At 43.8% G+C, this 24138-nt stretch overlaps 2 protein-coding genes across 4 annotated transcripts in view; one reads left to right on the forward strand and one right to left on the reverse strand.

The window, feature by feature from the left end:
• GPR171 (G protein-coupled receptor 171) lies at positions 1 to 23906 on the forward strand. 3 transcript variants are annotated; one of them, XM_069865274.1, is made up of 4 exons: positions 1 to 72; positions 6919 to 7093; positions 12002 to 12089; positions 13905 to 18189. In XM_069865274.1, the coding sequence occupies exon 4, from the start codon at positions 13923 to 13925 to the stop codon at positions 14934 to 14936; it is 1014 nt and encodes a 337-aa protein (XP_069721375.1). In that variant the 5' UTR covers positions 1 to 72; positions 6919 to 7093; positions 12002 to 12089; positions 13905 to 13922; the 3' UTR covers positions 14937 to 18189. The 3 variants fall into 3 exon arrangements, with proteins under 3 accessions (XP_069721375.1, XP_069721376.1, XP_069721374.1); XM_069865275.1 differs by lacking the exons at positions 1 to 72; positions 13905 to 18189 and adding exons at positions 20091 to 20290; positions 22102 to 23906 and having other exon boundaries at positions 6253 to 7093; XM_069865273.1 differs by lacking the exon at positions 1 to 72 and having other exon boundaries at positions 6253 to 7093.
• Positions 1 to 24138, reverse strand: part of MED12L (mediator complex subunit 12L) — a 128841-nt gene that overhangs the window by 73998 nt on the left and 30705 nt on the right. The gene's annotated exons all lie outside the window — the stretch shown is intronic.

Genomic DNA, 24138 nt, shown 5'->3' on the forward strand with positions numbered 1-24138 from the left:
GCTGAGATCCACTGCTGGCAAAGCCTCTCAGCCTGCACCACCAGCGAGAAGCAGCTCCTTCAAGCACACCAGGTACGTCCTTTCCTAGCAGAACTGAGTGGGAGAGAGGACCTTCTGAACTTGGGCTTGTGTTTGCATTGTGCATTGCTTAAATACACCCCTCTTCCAGTGGGATCAAAGAACGTACTGTTCAGGTTATGGTCTGTCAATAATATTGTAACACCAGCAGCAAGTACCAGAAGAGGTAGTAGGAGTAGGACAGTAGTGATAAGTATGGATCATGTGAATATGGGAATTTAGTATAGCAAGAGGGCTGGTAGTTTTATGTTGAAGGCAGTTGTAATAAAGTTGACTGTCCCTAAAACTGACGAGATACCTGCTAGGTAAAGGGAGAAGATGGCTAGATGTACTGAGGCTCCAGCGTGGGCTAAACTACCAGCTAATGGTGGGTGTACTGTTCATCCTGTTCCTGCACCTGCTTCTACTGCAGGTAAGGCTAATAGTCACAGGAAGGATGGAAGCAGTAGTCAGTTATGTTGGTTATGCGTGAGAATGCCACGCTGAGGGCACCAATTATTAGTGGGACTAATTCGTTTCCAAACCCTTCAATCATTTCTGGTATGACTATGAAGAAGGTTATTAAGAAGGCATGAGCAGTGACAATTACATTGTAGATTTGGTCATCTTCTAGAAGGGTTCCTGGTAGTCTAGTTCTGCACAAATAAGGAGGCATAGGGCAGTTCCAACAATGCCAGCCCAAGCACCAAAGATTAGGTACAGTGTGCCAATATCTTTATGGTTAGCTGAAAATAATCATCGGGTCATGAAAGTCACAGGTCATATGGGTTGGTGCTGAGGCACTAGGCTGTAGACCTTTTTAGAGGTTTGATTTAGAGGTGCTGGCCTCTTCTCCCAAGGGACAGGGGACAGGACAAGAGGGAATGGCCTCAAACTCCGCCAGGGGAGGTTTAGGCTGGACATTAGGAAAAAATTCTTCACAGAAAGGGTCATTGGGCACTGGCAGAGGCTGCCCAGGGAGGGGGTTGAGTCACCTTCCCTGGAGGGGTTTAAGGCACGGGTGGACGAGGTGCTGAGGGACATGGTTTAGTGTTTGATAGGAATGGTTGGACTCGATGATCCGGTGGGTCTCTTCCAACGTGGTTATTTTATGATTCTATGATTTCTCCTCTCATCAGCTGTGTGGTGAAGTTCACATTGAGCTGCAAGCTCATTGATGCACATCAAGTGTGTTGGAGCCTGGCAGATGGAGGTCTGTTGGTTTAGGCATCTAGCTGTTAACTAGAATCTTGTGGGATTGAAGCTCACTTGACTAGTCTAAGACCCTAGCTTAATTAAACCATCTGTGTTGCATTCAGGAGATGCAGGTTTATATCCTGCAGGTTTTAGCAGAAACTAAGAGGTTTTAACTCTCATTTAAGGCTTTGATGGCCTTCGGTTTAGGTCCACAGAGAACAGGTATGTGATGTTCCTCGGAGTATCAGCCTCTGGCCTTCGCTGTGTCACTGAAAAGCCAACCAGCCTCCCTAAAGCAAACTGGAAGAAAGCAGCTGCAGTACCCATCTGCTTACATTGTAATTCTGAGTTACTGAGTATAAACAATTTACATAAGATTCTACAGTAGCCATAAACATGGTTGTAGTATAGTTTTCTTCAGAGAAAGGAATCCAGCATGAAACTACAGTTTGTTAAACACTCGCTCACCCAACATCAGTCCCAAAGTGCCTGCTTTCCAAACTGTTGTACAAAGCTGAAAAAATAAGGACAGGCAGCAGTAACTTGCAACACACATGGTGTTCGCTGTATCTTTACGCTCAGCTGAAAGGTAACAGCCACCCCTGCCATATGCACGTGACACCAGGCAGTTTTCCTTTAAGATTTTCAGGGCTGACAGGAACAAGATGCTTCCCTTTCTGTTTCAAAGCATTCTGTTTTTTCCTTGGGATGTGTTCAGCAGCCGGGGGAAGCATAGAAAAAGATATCCAAAAAGCTATGATTCAAACTAAGTGATCTATCTGCTTTACACCATCCATGACCCATTTCTAGGCTACATGAGAGCAATTCATGGGGTGATATAAGACCCCAGGGAAGGAACTGAGTGTTAGAAAGCACCGAGAACCCTTTTTAAGCAAGCTGCAGTTTTTCAAGTTCCTCTAAATTCGAGTCAAGCCTTTCAAATAGGGAATGACAAACATGCAATCAACACTGTCCTACAATTTGCCTCATACGGGAGATCACCTCCAGCTCTCCCTGTCCTGGCATCAGTGTGTACTATGGTCACACTCCATTCATGTGCTTTCATTAAAAGCCAGAATTACCTAACCACAAGTTCTGTCCCACTGACAAGCGGGCGCCTCGTGACCGATGACAACACTCATAACCGGAGATGACAACTCTAAGACATTGCTTTAGCACACACAGGACTGGCAAATCTTGTAAGCAGTTCCCATTTACAGTCTCACAGGCCCTGCAGTCACATCAAGACCAGGCTCTAGGATGTCACATGTCCCCACACCCCTACCTGACACAAAGCCAGCACCTAACAATCTACCACATAAAAACCAGGAGGTTTCTTTCTCAGAAGAGTGAGACGCACCCACAGCACTAGTCGTTTCAACTCTGTGTGGACTCAGAGCCGTACAGGATCAGTAACCAGCACGTCAGGGCAGACAGCGGTGAAGATGACATTGCACTGCTGAGACAACTGCCAGATGTGACGCTTGCAGGAAACCTCTGGTTAGTCAAACAAATTAAACTGCACACCTAACAGGCAAATCCCCTGACAGCACAAGATATTTAATGCCCAGTAAGTCTCAGTGCCAGCAGATAACTCCACGGACTTTCCAGTTAAGATGCTGCAAAGCACAGAGATGGGGTCAGTGGATTTTATGACTCTAAAAAAGGAAATCTGCAGGCAAAGCATGGAGGAAGTTTACTGTTCTTATTTATAACAAAAGGACAACAGAATCCCATGACTGAAAGTTTCCATAGCTGCTTCCATCAAAAAGGAAAGACAATACACGTTTATTGACAGAACTCTAATATGTGTTTCCTAATGACCACTTGGTTATTACCTTGAGGGGTGCTTATTCACCAAAGGCATTCCAGAAAAAGAACAAGATCGATCTCTCCTGCTCCAATGAAGACAAGTGTGATGCATTTCTCCTGCTAACTAGGGCAGTAAGACTGCACAAAAAAAACAATCCCGGGACCGGCCTATGCAGAGGGAAGGAAGGGGCAGTTCCTGCTCTGCAGAACCAGAGAACTCACCTGCAGCAGCACAAGACGGGACAGTCAGGTCTGAGCTTTGCCATCCCTGAGGCAGAAGTATTGCAAAGTCAGGATAAGCACTCTAGATCACTTGCCTGTGCTCACACCCGCCTTAGTTAGCTAGAAGAGGTCAACTTTATAGATCTGAAAATAACAAATTATGAGCTTTTCAAGGTTGGAGGCCTGTGACTGGACTGTAAATCAGCTAACCAACACAAGAAGGAACATTATGCTTCAGAAAAACACAAAAGAGAAACTGCTCTGCACTGTAAAGAAGAGCTAGATCTGGCTCAAGCTTTCGGTACCCAGGAGCTATGCAGGGCTCTGTGTATCTCCATCTCCTGGCATGAACTGGGAACACCTATAGTAAGCCTGAGCTGCTGCTCTAACACTGGTAATGCAGATGCTGCAGAAGAGACTTCTGTTCTCACACCTATGCAAGTAACATTAGCGAGCCCAGGATGCGCTGAAGTGTTAAAAGCCACCTCTAGAAAACCAGCAATTCCTCTGGCAGGAGTCTCACTTCTACACCACATCACTACATTCAGGTCCACCACTTTGTCCAGTCACCTCTGCTGCTGATGGAAAGCACAGAGGTGGGATTGGGCCACTTCAGGGAAGTGGAAAATAAAAAATCTGGGGGTAAGAATAACATACTAAGCAGCGCTTCCACCTCAATTTGCCTACAAATCAAAAGGTGCCTACAGCACTAATTGCAGCAGCAGGGACAGCCACAGCATTAACAACTTCATCCTCCTTGCAACAAGTCTATTGTGATAGCAAACTTGCAGTCTCCCTTGGAAATCCTAACGTCTTCTCAGATCTGCTTTGTAACCACCTCCTCAGCTTATTTTTAAGCAGAAACAGGGTAAAAGCCCTGCTTCTCTTACTGCAGTTCCCAGGAGACTGGGGAAAGCTGCCTGCGTGCTGCTCCCTTTGGAAAACAGCTGGGCAGGAGGGCATGGAGAAGAAAGCAGAAAGAAGTTACCCATTCTGCATTGGTAATAAAGCTGAAAGAAACCTGGAGAAGCTGGCTGCCAGCCTGGGATGGGCTCTGGACATCCCTGCCAGTTTGCTTTGAGGCACTTAGTTGTCAGTTTTAGTTGTGCCACATGGGATTTGCCTCTACCAGAGCCCAATCCCTCAGTGACAAGTTTGTGGTTTTTCCCACAGGAAAGACACTTTCTGTCACACAAAGGTTGGTAGCTCCAATCAAAGTTCTTTGCTGCAAGCTCAAGCCCTGATTTTTTCATGAATTCACAAAAAAGGTTATTCAGTTCTTTGCTAAATACTCAATTACTTGAGAAACATGGGAATAACTTTTGAATGTTTGAGCTATTTTTTCACTGCTCAAACCTCCCCTTCTTCTACATCTTTGAACGCTGGCTTCCTTCAACAGAAAGGTTAGGGTGCTGCACGAAGTGAGGACTGCCCTCAGAAGGGAGAGATTTAACTAAGGTTGGTTCACAATTTTGCTTTGATAAGAAGTTCCTTTTTATCCTTTATTTTATGTTTTTCTTCCAAACTCTTTTGTCTTGGCAAATTGCACTTTTCTTCTGCAAGGATTTCATCCGGACACAAAGGGAATACTGCTTATTTTAATTTTAGGCTTAGATGTGAAAGCTATTGGAAAAAGTTTGCTGTGGGTCATACTCTGAAAGTTGACCTTGGTCCCAAAACAGATACTGAGGCTTCTGCTGTTTCTGGGGAGAGGAAAAACAACAACAACCAACAAAGAAATGGTTTTTTAGAATGAATTACAAACTCTGTCTCAGAGGGTCAGAGATTTTGGAAGTATTTGTGATTTTCTAAAGCCTTATCTGGTGCACTCTGCTCATCCGTGCTTCAAAAAATGACTGTAAGGTGGATGGAAAGAGAGAAAAAATTTGGTTGACTACGTACCTTCTGGGGAACACATGAAAAGCCTTGAGCATGTCCTGCCTGATCCTCCCCGAGCTGCAGAAGGTCAGCTAGAGGAAAGGCAAATGGGGCAGGTTTGTCCCTAAACAAGCCTCCTTATTATGAGCCGGATCCCCGCAGAAGCTGCCCCTGGAGGAGACAGCCTGAAGAGGATGGAGCCCAGGGGCAGGGAGCTGAGGGGGGACCAGACCATCTCCCTGCCTCTAATATCTAGAGAAAGTAAGTGAAACAATACTTCCACATTGCAGAACCTGCCTACCTGCCCTGAAGAGCTCAGATCCAGATTCTCAGAAAGGCTGAATGCTCACACTGCCATGGAAACAGAATAAATCACAGTCCAAACTCATCACCCAAAAAGCAACGAATAATTAAGCATCATGGCTTTGATATGGGAGTCTCAGAAATAAGAGAGGAGCAGGAATACTCACAATAATATAAAGACAACTTAGGCTCTGAAGATACTCCCTTATTTCACTGAGAAAGACTCCATGAAATCTGGAGGAAGGCAGGAACCACATCTCCAGGACAACACGAGCTGGCTCTGAGTAAAGGAAGCCTGCATGGCATTGATTTGTACACCCTCTTGTAAAGTGATAAGCACTTACAGAAGGAAAGTCCAGGAGGAAATTGTGTATTTAACAGAGGGTTTGGGTTACACACTGTAAAACAGAGCTTAAGTCTTATGCTTATAAACACTAATATGTTAGAAATTGCACTTCTAAATAGATATATAAAACATGTAAACCTCCATTTCTTGCCCCAAATCTCAGACCTCTCTCAGAATATATTGCTTTCCCAGACTCATAGAATAGATATTAGCTTTTCCATTACCATACATTTGCACTAATTTTGTGTTTATTTCAAAGCCTCAAAAGTAAATGTATGGGAAGAACAGGAAGGGAGGAAGACAGACAAGTGATTAAAGTTGAGTAAAGAAAAAAAAGAAGAAAAAAGCCATACACTAAAGGTTCCTAATTTACTCTCAGCCTTTGAGTCCACCCTGAGCCACCACGTCATGACCCCCTGCGCTCCAGCCCGGAGCACTCCCATTAACAAACAGAGGCTCTCAGGGCAGTGAGCTCCGCAGAAAAGGTCGCAGTTAGGCCTGGGAACAGCACACGAAAAGAAAACACCAGCCCTTAACTGCTTTGCCAACTGCATAAATGTGTCTTTCTTGAAACCGGTTCAACGCTGATCTTGATGGAAGTACGTGTAAGCACACGAAAATAGGCTGGCCAGCTGCAGCACTGGAGAGCTCAGCACACTTGGCCAAGCGGCACAGCACGACTCAGCAGCTCCTTGGATTTCTCCGTGCGGAGATACAGCGAACTCCAAACCACTAGCATTACCCAAGCAGAAAATGAAGATAACGCTGCAAAGCATTTGCTTGAAGAAGTAAAGCCTCTCCAGCTGCGGCGGAGCCAATGGGTACAGCAGAGCAGACAGACAGCTGGGTTCCAGCACGAAGAACCAGCACCGGCTGCAGCAGACGCGGCTCTTGCAGCTTTTACACAGCCAGGCAGCTGTAAAGTGCTTGCTCTGTAAATCTGTTTCATAGCTGAAGAGGGACCACATACGCAATTTTACACGTCTATCCAAGTGAAAGACTCTGCTGTCTCATTCCATCTTTCTCTACGCTACCAACGCTCTCAAACATTCTCTTTTCATTTTTAAATAATCACTTTTTTTTTTTTATATCTGGCAAATAAGGTGAACAGGAAATCATCCACGCGTTGTGCAAGCCACAAACAAGTGACTTGGAACACAAATAACTGGTCATAGCTGTAAATAAATACATCATCCCAAGGCAGAGGAATTCTCACAGCAATTAATCTGAGATACGGACCAGCCTCGAGCGATGCCACCGCAGCCGAAAGATCTGCAGGTAAGGATTGCTCTGAACTGGGGTCCATGCAGGGATATTCTTCTTTAGCAGTTACTTTTGGTTTCATTTATGACTGAAGAAACATAACTATATAAAACTCGTAGTTTAAAACAGCAAGCTTTATTTAAGTCACATTTCACTTCTTTTAAATATCCATTTCCAAGCCAATAAAGCTACAAATCACTAAAATGTTTTATTATTACGCTCCTGCTAGAATAACTAGAAAAACTGCAGTTACCGGACAGTTGCTTGTAAAAACTGAGCTGTTTAACCCTCTAATACCAAATCACAAGCTCGTTCCTGGTCCTAACTTTTCCTCTTAAATGTACTGCTTGCTAATTCACATACTATAACTGATAAGAGTTAGGGAGTTTTTTTGAGGCTTAATTAAAAAATCAGAGTATTTGGGTTAGATCTGAAAACGATGCCACATGCAAAGAGCTCAAAGCACTGTCCACTTTCAGTGTGAGTATCAGAGTTTGCATAGATACTTCATAGGCTCTTTAATGCTACAGTTGTGGGTTTAAGTGAGACCCTTGTCTAAAAAAACAGAAATAAAAATAGAATGAAAAATTTAACTTATCAGGAAAGTCAGGCTGTTAGATTTCAGAAGTAGCATAGGGACTCCTGGACAATAAGAAGAAATGAAACAATCACTGCTGGGTTTTGCAAGACAGAAATAGAACTCTACCCTTGAGGTGTCCTCACACTGGAAGCAAGTGAACTTGCATCGTCCTTCAAAAAGCCTGCTACTTCAACAGGAATATAAACAATTTTATCAACAGCAGCTCTTTCGACCTGCGGGCTCTCCTCGCTCACTTTGTCCTTCAGAACACCAGAAATAATCATACCATACGTGCCCAGAACACATCACATATGATCTAATTGCTTCTAATAACTTTGGCCAGGGAAACCTGTTACAAAATGCTGGCAGTGCTAAACGCTCTCCACACCGACTGATGCCAATCAATGTGGCAGGCTTCCTCCTGCCAAGTTAACCACAGCAACTCTCGCCCTTCCGAGCTGTTTGGGTGCACATCAGCAGCACAGCATGGGGGGCAGACACGAGGGGAGCCCAGCTGGAGAGCTCTGCACCCCTAACCCACCAAACCCCCGTGCTTTGAGCCAACTTGGGGAGAAAAACGCTCCTTTTCCTCCTCACTGGATCACCCACAACTGTCAGCCTGCAAGACTTTTTTTCTTTTTTTTTTGAATGGTGAGCAGATGGGGAGGAGAGGAAGGAAGAATGGGAGCATGCAGAACAGAAACTCAGTAGCCAGATCCACAGCAGCTTTAGGAACAGATGTGTTGGATCCAGCTGGAAATGAGAATTCATTGACAATCACAAAGTCAAGACCTTCTACTGCAATACTATAGGCTTCTAAAAGGTGTTAACGGCACTCCTCGCAGCCCAGTCACTGGCAGGAAAAGTTTGTAATGCACTGAAACTTAACGAGCTCTGTGAGAATTGGTTTTGCAAAGATGAGGAATGAGAAACACAGGTACAATCATTAATTCATAAGGATTTATGAATATTGGCTGGGTCACAAACACACACACAGAGGAATTATACAACCAAAAGAACACGGGCAGCTGGTGAAAATATCCCAGCAAAGGGATGTCACAAAAAGCACCATGGTTTTATTCTATGGGTTTTGTTTAAAATCACATTTTGAAGACTAGACAATGCAGCCAGTTTCTTCCAAACTGAGTAAGTGAGGAAGAAGACACAACCCAGGCTAGGACCTGCTGCTGCCCAGGGCAAAGCAGAGGGATGCAGGGGGATGCAGCAGCGCCCAAAAGTGCCGCCAGCCCACGAGGTGACATGGGCTCCCTGCCCAACAGCTCATCCGAAGGGCTGCAGGCCACACAGAGCTATCAGTGATGCTAAACACGAATGGGTAACAGCGTAGGGCTTGGGGACGAGATGCACACAGGAGGAAAATGACTGTACATGAGGCAGACTGTTCACAAGACACAACAGCACCATCAGGACCGGCACTCAGCCCTAAGAAAGCCCCAAAGGCAAAGGGAAGCATTCCAAGTCCAGCTTTTTGTTTGATTCATTCCACATTTGGGGAGTTAGGAGTTTCTAAGTAAAATAGTATAGCATGAAAACATATGTCCCTTCATCACAGACTCCTACCTCCTCCCCAAGTTATGCCTTTTGGATCAAACGTGAGAAGTGCTGTTAGACATAAAGAGTTGTTTACACTCCTGTTCCTCCCCTTGTGAACTGTAGCTGCAGACAGGGCTGAGGCATCACCGAGGTCTGCCTGCATCAGCAGGAGCCACTGCTCCTCCTGAAGATGCCCCACAGCAGCCACCACCATGGGACACGTGGCCTTTCAGCCACTTTCAGAGGTCAAGACTCTCTCCAGCACCTGAAGAAGAAACATGGCTTGCTCAATCTCTGCCCTCCTACACCAGATGAGCACTCTCGAAAGCAAGAGCTGGAAGCCACAGCAGCACGAAACCAAGACCCCTCCTTCCTCCAAGCCACAGCAGAGGAAGTATACACTGAGCCCTATCATCTGCAATGCTCTCCCACAGCTTCTCATTACTCCTTCCTGCAGCAGGAATGGGGGTTTAACTTCTCTCATCCTAATTCAACTCTTCCTCCCATTTTCCTCCACTACATTGTGTGCATCTATGACAAAACTACCACTCAAGCTGGGGTTGTTTAGCCTGAAGAAGAGGAGGCTGAGGGGAGACCTCGTTGCTCTCTACAACTACCTGAAATGAGGTTGTAGAGAGAAGGGTGCTGGCCTCTTCTCCAAAGTGACAGGAGACAGGACGAGAGGGAATGGCCTCAAGCTCTGCCAAGGGAAGTTGAGGCTGGACATCAGGAAAAAAATTTTCACGGAAAGGGTGACTGGGCACTGGCAGAGGCTGCCCAGGGAGGGGGTTGAGTCACCTTCCCTGGAGGGGTTTAAGGGACAGGTGGATGAGGTGCTAGGGGACATGGTTTAGTGATTGATAGGAATGGTTGGACTCGATCCGGTGGGTCTCTTCCAACCTGGTTATTCTATGATTTGCAGCTTTTAAAGGGCTGAAATAGCATACAGGGTATTTTGCATACTTTTATTCTCTTAAGTATTAAAACCCAGACATTGCCTTGTGACAAATGTTATAATAAGAACAGAAAAAAATAACAAGATCTTAGTCTCTTGGCAAACTTACAAGAAGGCAAATGTACCAAGATCTCTCCACAGTCAGTGCAAAAATGCTTCCAAAAGAGCCCAGCAGTTGTACATGGGCCCTGGATGCTTCCATGTCAGCACCTACCCCAGCAGCTGCCAGCCTGGACACCTTTTCATAGCTGTGGGAAGGGAGCAGAGCGAGTTTGCACTGATGCAGCAATGCCCCAGCGACTGGAGGAAACTGCTTTCCCTTGGACAGCCCCTGCCTGCCCACCAGCTCTGACCCCACAACACCCAGCTCAGCACAACCCAGAGAAGGGAGAGTCAGGATCCCAGAGCCCACAAATCACAGCTAGCAGGCCCTGCTTTTCCTTCCCTCTGCTGGTTGGCTCCTGACAAAGAGCACATGCACCCTACCCTTCAAGCCTCTGCGGCCCCAGCAGCCACCCCCGTGCTTCCCAGGCAGCAGGTGCCCATGTGCTCTGCTCAGCGCAGGAGCTCTGGAGAGCAGGATAGGCAGCTCACACTGTGAAAGCCAGGGATGCTCATCCACACTGGGGGCTGCTTTCCAACAGGATTACACCAGCATGGCTAAGACTTCAAGTGCAGACCATTCCCAGCATTCCTAGAAAGGAAATATTTAAGGATTCTCTTTCCAGCACAACTTGGCGCAATTTGCATTACTGCGGTTTGTGTATCGTGCTTCCTCTTTCTCCAGGCTTCTGGTCACATCAGAGACAACAGCTGGCGTGATCTTCTCTGACAAACTCCACTGTGCAGTTCAAAAAGGTTTTCTGGGGACAGTGACCACTGTCAACAATTCCTGACCCAGTAATTGCATTGCAATTACTTACCAAGCAGCTGCATTAATTTCCATAAATAGCTAAAATGTGCCCTCAGCACTACAGAACCTGTATTACATCCAGGGAAAAAAAAGAAATTAGAACTTATAAATATTATTCTTATGTTCAGTAAAGCAGCCATGAACTTTGAAATATGATAGCCAAGTTACAGAAGGCAAGAAAAACTGCCTTAATGATAATGGAAGGGTTACAAACGATGGCTTAAGAGTTTGCATACAGAAAGACATCAGTGTTTTTAATGGTTTATGCAACTTTCCTTTTGTGTATTTTGCCAAGACAACATGATTTGCAAACTGAGAAGGTTCAAAACATTTATATATTTTACCAAGTCAATCTTGTAATTTTGGCAAATCAAGTTTGCTGGGTTCACAGGAGTTGATGTTATTTACATAGAATAAATATCTACTTTATGCTGGACCAAGCATTTGAACACAAAATGCTGCTCAGGCAAGAAAGGCCATTCTCACACCTAAATCACAAATTGTTGGCTGTTAATACACATCCTCCAACAGTCGCCAGCAACCAGCAGCAGTTATACAGCAGCAAATAAAAAAGCAATGTTTTAAGAATTGGGGAAAACTGAATATGAAAAAGGAATCCTTAAGCTTAGTCATCACATCAAGTAGCACTTGCACAGAATGGTCTTAAGTTGACCCACCCAATCAAATGAGGAGTTTCTAGCAGTGATGAGCTCTAGGTTGAATATGACTGTTCTACCACTCTGTCCCTAATCGACTGAAGTCCTCCTGAAAGATCTGAAACCTTGCGTACAGCACTGGCCATCAGACGGTCTAAAGAGGTGTTGTTGCACTGCAGGAACCCCTCAGCACAACAGCATCGCACTGTCCTGTGTCATGATAGCCAAACCCTAACAACTCTGTATTCTTCCGTCTCTCACACAGGTCTCCCAGCAAAAGAGGCTCCGTGCCTGAGAATGGAAGGCACTCCAGACCCTTAACAAAAAACACTACAGCAGTCAAATCAAGAAAGGTAAGGACATGCCATTGATCCCAAAAGATTTAGAGTCTGGGTTGGATTTTGGCCTCTTTCTCAACCCCAGACAGCTGGTAAATTTGCTAGTATCAAACATAAAACTTGTCCAGGGTGTTTTCCATGTTGCACAGACACGGTATACTTCAAAGTTTTAACATCCACATCTCTAATCCCATGCTTCTGAAATAATCCTTTGTTGTACGATGCCTCGGCGCAAGAAACACTTCATGAACATCCCAAGCCATTTAATATCTGCTGCAAAGCCCAAGTGTAGAAAGACCCACCTCCAGATACCTTGTTTTAGGGAACCATACAGAAGATGAACAGCTTTTAAACACACCATATGCAGAGCAGGTCCTGCTCAGCCAGCCAGCCAGGAGAAAGAGAACATGGACACTGCAGGCAGCAGTGGGAAGAGAACAGTTCTCTGTTACCATCTGTAATAAAAACACCGTTCATTAGCAGTGCTTTCCAGTTGTTTGAGTGTGTGGTTGAAGGCTCAGGGACGGAAAAGGGGAGATCCTCCTAGTGTAAGCAATATCACCCCAAACTTCACCCATTATCACCTCCTAACCCTAACACACCATCCACACGGTAGTTATAGTGTAACTGCTTCTCCAACCAAATGTCCCTGGTGACCAGAGCTGAAACACAAAGCCAGGATGGCAGCTCCTCATATGGGAGAGCTACCAGGAGGAAATTAACTGCAGGCTTTGAGTGTGAACAGAGGTAACACCTGCTGTTTTGCTCCACTTATCCATGCAAGCTGCAGAACAGCGCCTCAGCTCCTCAGCCTTCACAGTGTGTGCAGGAGAGATAGACCAAAAACAATATACCAAAGGAAACAATTTTACCTGTTTGAAAGAAAATTTCCATTTCTAGTTATTGCAAGGTTGCATTCAGGTTCCAATCTGCTACACAGAGGCATCAACTGCCCACTCAGAATTGTGGCAATAAGGAAATTCTTTATTTTCTAAAAAATTAAAAGGGGTGGGATTTCTTTCCCAGCTCCGTGGCCTGTGTTTTCCAGTTGCCTAGGTTTTCATCTGCCAAATACAGAAGCTTTGTCTCTATATCTGCTCTGCCCTCCCTACAGAGGATAATCCACCCCCATAAATATTCTGTCAAAGAAAAGCAGACAGCAGATGTGATTTCTTCTGGGAGATCCTCTAAAAATTAAATCTGAATGGCTTGATAAGAACATTCTAGCTGCTACCTTACACCAACACACAGACACACTCCTGTGTGTCATCCTACTAGAAGTAAAAGTTTAAAGCAAACTGGGCTGGCTACACATAAGGCTTTCTTTCAAGTGAACATTAGAAAACATTGGCATGCAGTACATATTTCCACACTTGACTAACAGAAGAGTGTTTTCTCCTCCTGTATACAAAACAGAACACTTGTACAAGAAATATTCATATCCCTCACACATTTCCCAGTAAACCAGTGCTAAAAATACACACTGGTCTTCAAGAGTTAATGAGTCTCCCTCCTAGCTCACAGCACGTGGGCTTATTCTCTGCAGAACAGGGGCAGGACAGGGCTTGAAGCCGATGGATTAATGCCAAACGGAGAAGTGAATGGATTCTCTGTTCACAACAGCAGTTATGCCCTTGACCATCATCAAAAAGCAACATGGCACCGCTTGGACCATCCTAACTATCTATCCCTGCTGGAAATGATATGGCGTGGAAATGTTGCAATTTGAGACGTACAGCAGGTTTATGTGGAAGAGCAGAAATCTTTTCCTAATTAACGGAAAGCGTAGCACCATTTTATCTTACTGAGATGATCTTTCTCTGCTTCTAGGAACAAAGAGAGCATAAGATGTTCAACTCCAGCACAAACTCCTCGGGAAACAACTGCAGTCACAGCACAGTAATAACCAAGACAGTCATTCCCCTAGTCTACTGCTTCATTTTCATCGTGGGACTCCTGCTGAATGGTGTGGCAGCGTGGATCTTTCTGTATGTTTCTAGCAAAAAGAGTTTTATCGTCTATCTCAAAAACATCGTTGTTGCCGATCTCCTCATGAGCCTGACATTTCCTTTCAAAATCCTCGCTGATTCCGAAATTGCACCTCCCCAGCTCAACACGTTTGTGTGCAGATACTCTGCTGTTGTTTTTTATACAAACATGTATATCGGGATTACATTTTTTGGCCTCATAGGGTTTGACAGATACTACAAAATTGTAAAGCCTCTACTCACCTCCTTTGTTCACACAGTTAACTACAGTAAGGTGATCTCTGTTATCATATGGTTATTGTTAATGCTTATATCATTTCCAAATATGATTCTAACTAATGAAATCACTAAAGAAAATTATTCCAGAAAATGTATAGGTCTTAAAAGTGAGCTTGGCAGACAGTGGCACAAGGCATCAAGTTATATTTGTACAGGGATTTTCTGGATTGTTTTTATTCTGCTGATCATTTTTTACACTTCCATAACGAAAAAAATATATAGCTCTTATAAAAAATTCAGAAGGAACTCAGATGTGACCAAGAGAAAAACCAGCCGCAACATATTTAGCATCATGTTTGTATTTGTTGTTTGCTTTGTACCCTATCACCTCTGCCGAATACCCTACACCCTAAGTCAAACTAGCTCACAATTCAACTGCCAGTCAAAAACAGCTCTGTTCTATGCAAAGGAGTTCACTCTTGTCCTGTCTGCTGCAAACGTGTGCCTTGACCCCATTATTTATTTTTTCCTCTGCCTACCCTTTAAAGAAAAGCTATATCAAAAACTGCACCTCAAGCTGCAAGCTTCAAGTGAGGCTGAAATTTCTAAATCCAGAAGATCAAATACACTTCGGGAAAGCATAAATATCTTGTAAGTTCAGTTATGTAAAGTAACGCACTTAAAATTATGCAAGAATGCAAACGTCTCAAAGAAATCAAACAGATGAGAACCAGCAATAAGAGAGAACAAAAGTTTCAGCAGAAAATACCAAGCAATGTTTCTCTGTATAAAACATTATTGCAAGTTGTTGATGTATTTACTACGTGCTATTTCAATCGATGCTGTCATCGCATTGTAGTGCGGTAGGAGCGATTAGAGTGTGATAAGAGTGATTAGAGTGGGATATGACCTACCTAGACCTCAAAAGAGAGAAGAATAACTGAAATAACATGTTCTGGAGCTCCAGACGTTGTTTCTCCAAACACATTACCCAACAGACCCAATAACAAACTGATTTGCTGCTGTTTCTCACGAAGCCAGGAACCACCCATGACAGTCAACAAACCAGCCTGAAGGCCCTGGGAACAAGGGGTCACTCGCACTCAGCTGCAGCACAAGGAAATTCAGCACAAATCTCTCTGATGTGGCCTCTATCAGCAAATAAAAGAGGACTGAGATCCTGAGAGGAAGCACTCCTGTGTATCTACCAGCGCACAAAGCCAAGCACTGAAGGCGATGTGCAGCTGAAAGACTTGACTCCAACCACCAGGGGGAAAAAAGGTTGAAGAAAAAAGAATTACAGATCAAATCCTCAAAGATCTGAACAGAGCCTGAAACAAAATTTGGTAAAATCGGTTTTACATGATTTCCTAAGGGAAATATTCTATAAAATTAAGAATTAAATGTGATTATTTGTCACCCCTAGGCTTCAAAGGGCAGCAAGTCTTTTAAGAGAATCCAACCATAAACTAAACAGCACAGTTACACAGCACCACATTCCTCAAGACTTTTCTCAAATAACTCTGTACACCAAACATGTTCAAACCAAGCTGACAGATTATAGTAACTCCCTTTCTGTGGTTGCAGAAAGATGTAAGAACACTCCAGGACCCGTTTGGAAACACGCACACAGCTGTCTAGAAGCTCAGGGGTTTATTTAAATCCAGAAAGAATGGTTTGTTGGGTTTCCTACACTTTCAGCACAATGATAAATTGTTTCTCTCTGTAAATAGGTAATGGCTGAAAGCCTCCAACCTTCTACATATAAATATAATCTTTCTGAAATGTATTTTTCAGTGCAGCCTTTTTTTTAATTGATAATTGATTTTATGATTGTACAGGAAAAACACACGAGTGGAAAAAATACCCACAAAAGCTTTCAGACAATGGCTCTGAAAGATGAATGCTTTCATTTTACTTAAAGGTGACATCAGAACAGAAATAACATGCATTTCACCTTTCTGCCACTGTGTTCCATTTTAGCCTTAACAGCTAATCTCTCAGGGTAAAGGATTTTTAAATATATGGTCTTTGAACCTTCTCCAGGCAGTGTGTAACTTCTCTTGGTCTGAGACCACCAACCTACAGTGACAGTATTCTACCAGCACACAGGATTATATTTAAACTAAAGGACCAGGCAGCTCTTTATACTGCCTGCTGAGTTTAAAAACATCTGTGGAGTGTATTTATCTCCATTGATTTCATGCTTGCCTGAAGAGCTGTCCCACCACAAACCTACAGCTCAGGGAGGCTGGATGGCATCTGACTGCAGGAGCTGGGGATCCTCAGCCTGAATTAGCCTTAGACACTACAGGAGAAAGTTGATTTTGGTTGTCATTTTTAAATAAAATAAGAAAAGATATTATTTATGCAGTTCTTTCAAAGCTCCCAGACTCTTGCCAAACTGAGACTTCACAGGCTCTTTCCTCCAAGCAAGAGAAATAGCCTGCAGGGGAAGGGAATCTCTTGCTTTGTGGGAATTTTTTTGTCATTTATGGCAAAAACATTTAGTTCCTTACATGGCACCGCTTCATGTTTGCCTACGTAAATCCAACTAATTGTGGCTGTGAAAGCCTGGTGGCACACAGAGATCAAACCCTTCCACAAGATATATTTAGATAACTTAATTACTTTGCAATCTTCCAAAACACTATTTCTATTGTAAAACTGTTTCTCACTTACCAGATTACTAACACCAGAACAACAAATACCTACACGAGGCACCCACAGGGGAAAGCATGCTGACCAACACACTTTTGAAGAAGTGACACTAAATTTCTAGCTTTCGGTTCACTCTGAACTGAGAAGGAAAGGTGTGGGGCCAACTGTTTTTCTGCACTTGGTAAGTTAATTCTTTCACCCCTTTCCAGTGCATCGTGGCTCAGCTAAACCCAACCAGCTCCTCACACACCCAGAAGGCTTGTGGTCACACCTACCACCAGCTTTTGCCTTGTCAACTTACCACCTGGAGGAACTTCCCTAAAGTTCTTGTAGTGAAACTGATGGGTAACCCAGGGCTAAACAAGGTTCCCGTGCAACGGCAATGTCAGCTGCAGCTCATCCTCCTGCCATACTCCTAAATCCCTCCACAGCACTGCAGGAACAAGAAGCAGCTGCCCCACAAGGTCCCAAACCTGCCTACACACAATGCTGCAACGTAACATTTCACAGCTTCAAAGAGTCAAATCCAAGGCGAGGAGAACTCACAGCGACTCTGAGAAATGCTGAAACTCTCTCCCCATCCATACCAGCTTCTGTCACACTCTGCCCCTTCTCCCAGCTCGACCTGGGCTACCCCTTTCCGACGGGCACCTCTCCCTTCCCCAAGCCAGCAGCAAGTGCTTGGCTCAACTACACCTGTACTGGAGGGTTCTCAGAAGGAAAAGAGCTCCAGAAAGCCTCTAGAAGGTTTTTCTGGAGGCAAAAATCTTTCTCCACATGAACATGCAAAGCGTAAAGGGATATCAGAAGAGATCCTGATGCGAAGACCTCCCACATAAATCTCTGCTGTGTCCAATTCAAAACACAAGGCTCCCGGTGCTCTTTTAAAGGCCACCAGCTTCACAGTTTAGATGCTATTTTTCCTAGCTTTGTTCTCAGAAATGATTTAATCATTTTGGCTCAATTCCCAGCCACACTAGCACCCCCCTTCCCTTCTTTGTACCACCCCCCAATCCCAGGAGTCAGGCTAAGTAGGAATGCATCATGGAAAACTTCAAACCAAAAGTCAAAAATTCAGCAAAGTTTAAACCACCAAAAATAGGGGTTTATGAGGAGAAGCACTCAGCAACTTTAATCACAGCAAAATCTACCCTCTGCATCTGTAATTTATGAACTAAAATGGCCTTTTAAGTTAGACATGTAGACAGGAAAGACACTGAACTGCAATAAAAACAGAATTACGACTCCATAGTCTCACATTCTCATCTTTCGTCTGCTCCTGAAACACTTCTGTAGGAAGTGCAAACCATTTTTCAGTAAAAGTTGACCTAATCATCACCTTGTCCTTTTAGACCTGGAAAAGTTTTCTGAGCTGTAAACTGACTCTGCTGACAGGCTGAGAGTTGGGATTGTTCAGCCTGGAGAAGAGAAGGCTGCAGCAAGACCTCAGAGCATCTTCCAGTGCTGAAAGAGGCTCCAGGAAAGCTAGGAGGGGCTTTTTACAAGGGCCTGGAGCAATAGGATGAGGGAAGAATTGCTTTAAATTGGAAGGGTGAAGGTTTAGATTAGGCATTAGGAAGAATTTCTTCACTATGAGAGTGACGAGGCACTGGAACAGGATGCCCAGAGCAGTGGTGGCTGCCCCATCCCTGGAGGGGTTCAAGGCCAGGTTGGATGGGGCTTGGAGCAGCCTGGGCCAGTGGGAGGTGTCCCTGCCCATGGCAGGGGTGGGACTGGATGGGCTTTAAGGTCCCTTCCAACTCAAACCATTCTGTAATTCTATGATTCTATAAAAGTGGAGACAACTACACGCAGAAAAAACTGACTGAATGCTACATTTTAAGATTAAAAAAGAAAGAAAAATACAAGTATGGAGAGATCAGTTTTGAATGATGAGCATAACATCATAAACTAGTCCACGTTTGCTCAAAACCGAACACAGGATCATTCCAGATTATGAAACTCTGCACACATTTCGACAAATATGGTCTGAACTTCAAGCTGATGACTAAACCTAAAACCAGACATGCTTGATTTGTTTCTTCACAAAGCTCTCATACATGATTTGTAAATTCCTGTGGATTCTCAGCTACAACAAATTACTCACACTCTGGGGTTTCAGCATTGTTAGCAGTACCTCAGCCTGGCATTAGACATATTATAAACATTTCCCCTATATCCCTAACATTGCATTTTTAATAGCGCTTGGGAAATGTCCGAAGGTTTCAAACTTTAATTATCATCAGTAGAAGCCTTAAGTGCCTTTAAATCTGCAAATTAGCTTGCAACCAGAATCTCATGCAGGAATATCATAACGAACCAGGGAGGTGGTTGAGTCACCTTCCCTGGAGGGGTTTAAGGGACGAGCAGACAAGGTGTTGAGGGACATGGTTTAGTGATTAATGGGAATGGTTGGACTCGATGATCCGATGGGTCTTTTCCAACCTGGTGATTCTATGAATGAGGGCCAACTGCATTGTAAAGCTCTACCTCCAAATAAACTGCAAACGTAAAACATACAGGGGGCAAAAGAGTCTCAGGTTTTTAACAACAAAAGCAAAGAAATGGCCACCAGTGTCACACATCTACAGCCCCAGGTCAAGAATACAGGTTGCCCGTATGAAGTTTTAGGAACTACAGGAAAAAGTCCCCACGGTGGGGCTGACCAAACCAACCACGCCTCCTCACCCTTGCATGCATACATTTAAACTTAAATTTTCAGGCTTGATGTTAGGAGGAGAGGGTGAAAACTGCCTGGCCTCCAGGTCTACTAGGCACCAGCCAGCATGGGGCACCACGCACCATCCCTTCAGCTCCCTGACATGGACAGGTCAAGTGACTCTGACCATCTTCCCTCCACAAAAGTGTATTTTGAACTGCAGCAACTATAATAATCCCTGCTAGTGGCCACATCAGCATGACTAACTCGGCTCTTCTGCAGCTACTTATCTGCCTGCCGTTCTCTGTTCCATCCAGCACAGCAGCGAGAGCCCGAGGCACAGCTCACAGCAGGGTTCCTGGGGCAGAATGTGCTGGGGGCACTGCAGGATGTCCACCCCACCGCCACCACCTGCCCCATGACACGGCAAGAGAGGTCTCACCAAGCTGTTCCGTGAACACTGACATTTTTCTGTCACCTCTCTTTTAGGTGACTTCCATGTGGTTTAGTTATTTGAATGCTGGGTTTAACTGCGTCAATCAGCGCATTTAAAAACCACAGACACGTTTTCAAAAACCAGCAGCCACAGCCAGAGGAGATTAACACGCTACGGGGCTGCAAGAGCAGTCGCCCAGACACCAGATCTTTGCAGACTAATGCTCAGAAGACCCCAAGGACGACTAGGACAGGTATGTAATTTTACTCTTTCTTCCAGCCTATCTAGATTCACATACAAATACAGCTCGAAATATTAACTGTGTAAACAAATATAATTATTTATGAGGATATGGAGCTGTTGGAATGGGTCCAGAGGAGAGCTACAAAGATGATCAGAGGGCTCAAGCACCTCCCTTACAAGGACAGGCTAGGATAGTTGAGGCTGTTCAGCCTGGAGAAGGCTCTAAGGAGACCTTAGAGTGGCCTTTGAGTACCTGCAGGGGCTACAAGAAAGCTGGGGAGGGACTGTTTACAAAGGCTTGGAGTGATAGGATGAGAGGCAAGGGGCATAAACTGGAGAGGGGAAGATTTAGACTAGACATAAGGAGGAATTTCTTTATGATGAGAGCGGTGAGGGACTGGCCCAGGTTGCGCAGGGAAGCGGTGGCTGCCCCATCCCTGGAGGCATTCAAGGCCAGGTTGGATGGGGCTTGGGCAGCCTGATCCAGTGGGATGTCCCTGCCATTCTCTGGGGGGTTGGAACTGGATGATCTTTAAGGTCCCTTCCAACCCAAACTATTCTATGATTTTATGATTTAACAAAGCAGCCGTGTTGCATCCTTGGCTCTATCCATGCTCCAGTTCCAGTAGGATTTCAGGGCTCACTTTGCCAGGCTTTGAAGAGGACAAGCAGGGAAATCCCACTGCCTCAGGACCACAGCAGTAAGCCCAGCACCACTGCGTGCCCCTCAACTGCACAGCACAGAACCAAACATGCTACTGTGAAGCAGTAACTTCAACTCGGTTACAGGCTTCCAGGACAGAGACCACCCACAGAAATCCAACTGCAAGAAGCAAACTGCTTTTTCACCCATTTTAAGTCACTGGAGTCTGCAATCATTTTGGTTTACAAACAAGGCACGTCTGGATACATCTTTTAAAGCACAAATGCAGTAGTTCTCTTCTATTGTATATTAAAATCAGGGAAAACATAATGATACAAAAAATTGTTTCAGTCTGATGCTAGTCAAGACATAAACGTATTGGTTTTCATTCAAACAAACGGGCCTCCTTTGCCACAGGTTTTCTGTGCAGCAGTTTGAGCTTTGGCAACACATACACAAAAAGCCCTTGGTCATGGAGTAGAAGATTTCATTAAAGTAAGACCAAAATGTTCCATTTCTCTTCCCCATAATTTCTAGGGAAGTCTAAAAAGGAAGCAACCAGAATTATTTAGCAGCTGCTTCTTTCAAAATGGGCTTTTTTCTAACGCTTTCATAAAAATAGTGATTAATTTGTCCTCTGTTCAAATCGGAAGAGAGAGCAGTCTGCAAAAACTCAGGACTGATTAGAACTATTTGCTTATCTCTGATATATCCGCATGTTGGCTTGACAGTGCTTTAACTTCAAAACTCCCAATACATTTTTATAGAGCAAGACTACTACAAATATTACCCTTTAAGGAGTAGTTTCAAATGTTCAGAAGTGACAAAGCTTTAGTATGACCATTATTAACCAGATGCTTAAATAGACGCAAACCTTTTCCTCTGACACCCTGGCTGGTTAGGAGGGTTAACCAAACACACACTCAAAGACTCCTCTAGCAGCACAGCTTCTCAAAAATCTATATGCTTTCAAGAACAATTACTAATACACTTCCAAACTTTTCTGACTTGAGAACAAAGCCCTCTTGAATATTTGTGAAGTAGCATGAAGGGAGAGAAAAATTTTTCTTCCCAATTGCATTTTTTCCATTAAATTAAGGAAACAAAGTTCTTAGATAATAACTACGGTTACTCAGGAAAGGGTGATGTCACTGATGTGTTTGTGCTTCTTTTTGTAGGTTCTTGATCTCTCCTGGCAGCAAAGCTAACTTGCACAGAAGGTTACAATGTCAAGCAATGCTTCACAATGCCATATCAGTAAACAAATGGAACCTTTTACCTATTTTTACTACTTGATTTTTCTTATGGGATTTATTGGAAGTTGTTTCGCACTATGGGCATTCACACAGAAAGATCAGAAACAGAAGTGTATGAGCATCTACTTAATTAACCTCCTAACAGCGGATTTTTTGTTGACTTTGGCACTGCCAGTAAAGATTATCGTTGACCTAGGAGTTGCATCCTGGAGACTGAGAATATTCCACTGTCAAGTTACAGCCTGCTTCATCTACCTGAACATGTATTTATCTATTATATTTTTGGGGTTTGTAAGCATTGATCGTTGCCTTCAGCTAGTGCACAGCTGTAAGATCTACCGCATCCAAGAGCCCGGATTTGCCAAGATGTTGTCTGCAGTCGTATGGGCGATGGTTCTCCTAATAACGGTGCCCAACATGGCCATTCCAATCAAAACCATTGAAGAAAGACCCGGTGCAGGATGCATTGATTTCAAAACAAAATTTGGCAGAGACTGGCACGTGTTCACTAATTTCATCTGCACAGCGATATTCCTAAATTTTTCAGCTGTGATCCTGATTTCCAATTTCCTTGTGGTTAGACAACTCTACCGAAACAAATACAGTGAGAGTTACTCCAGGGTGAAGAAAGCCCTGACCAGCATACTGCTCGTAACCGCAGGCTACCTGCTGTGTTTTGTTCCATACCACATCGTCCGTATCCCATACACTTTGAGCCAAAGCGACACCATAACCAGCTGTTCCCTCAAAGAAGCTCTCTTTAAAGCTAAAGAATCAACAATGCTGTTTGCGCTATCAAACCTCTGCTTTGACCCCATTCTCTATTACCATCTTTCCAAATCGTTCAGACTGAAATTTACTGAGACTTTCGCATCATCCAGGGAGGAAAACGCTCCTATAGAAGGACACCACACAAGTGGCCAGTAGATGCAAAAGTACTGACTCTAAAATCCATCAGAAGAGTGTGCATTCGCAGCAGGAACACCGTTGTGCAATGGCAAAGTCAACAACATTCCTGCTGAATGAAAGTCAGCAGAAGGAAAAACATTGAACACCACCATCTGCTTTGTTCTATATTCACACGGTAGGTCTGAACCAGTGGAACATTTGATAATGCCTTTCAGAAACAGTTTGATGTAGCAGTGATGACCTACCAAGGGTCAGCAACACTCAAGAATACAACACACAGAGACTCAAACATACCTTAGAGTTATTTATGGCAAACACCTGAACTCACCTTTTCCAAGTATTGTATACTTACTATATTGAGTGACTTGGTGCAATCAAGTGAACAGATTATTTAATAACACTTCATAAGCTGCAAAAGTTTTCACAGACAATTAACCCAAGGCATTTTAGAGGGCATTATTTACTCCAGAAGGTGCTTTTAAGCTGCACTGAATAAAAATTATTGTATCTGCTTACATCACACCTGCAGTCTTTACAAATAAACATCTTGTTCTTGCCAAGTTCCATTGCCTTTCCTTGCTGCTGCTTTAATGAATATTAAAAAAAGCTAACAATGTGTTATTTTGGAAAATACAAGGAAATTTTAAAATGGAGATAAATTATATGCAGTGTTCTCTCTGCTTGCTTTATTAACAAAAATTTATAAAAAAGCAACTGATTAATATTCTTATTTACAATCACTTCAAAAAGCAATGCATACGCAGAACAGGCAATAATCAACATTTTTAAAATGTATTTGCATAGGCAAAACCCAGCTACCTGGATTCGCTCCATCTGTAAATCAAAAATATTTTAGGAACAAAACCAAATCAAGTTATACTTTTTTCTGTTCCTTAAAATGGGCAAAATAAATCAAACTTTAAGCAAGCATTCAAAACTCTCCTGAACAGAAACAGCTCATTCAGTATTTCTCCTCATTAACAATTCACCTACAGTGAATCCCAACCCAAACTTTTTGAAGTAAGAAATGTAAGGCAAAGAAAACTGTGC

Source organism: Phaenicophaeus curvirostris, chromosome 10 (assembly GCF_032191515.1).
Source record: "Phaenicophaeus curvirostris isolate KB17595 chromosome 10, BPBGC_Pcur_1.0, whole genome shotgun sequence".
NCBI classification, from domain to species: Eukaryota; Metazoa; Chordata; class Aves; order Cuculiformes; family Cuculidae; genus Phaenicophaeus; species Phaenicophaeus curvirostris.

What these genes read in the sequence shown, in the direction of transcription:
- GPR171 (XM_069865274.1), top strand. Translation starts at nt 13,923, where the DNA reads ATGTTCAACTCCAGCACAAACTCCTCGGGAAACAACTGCAGTCACAGC.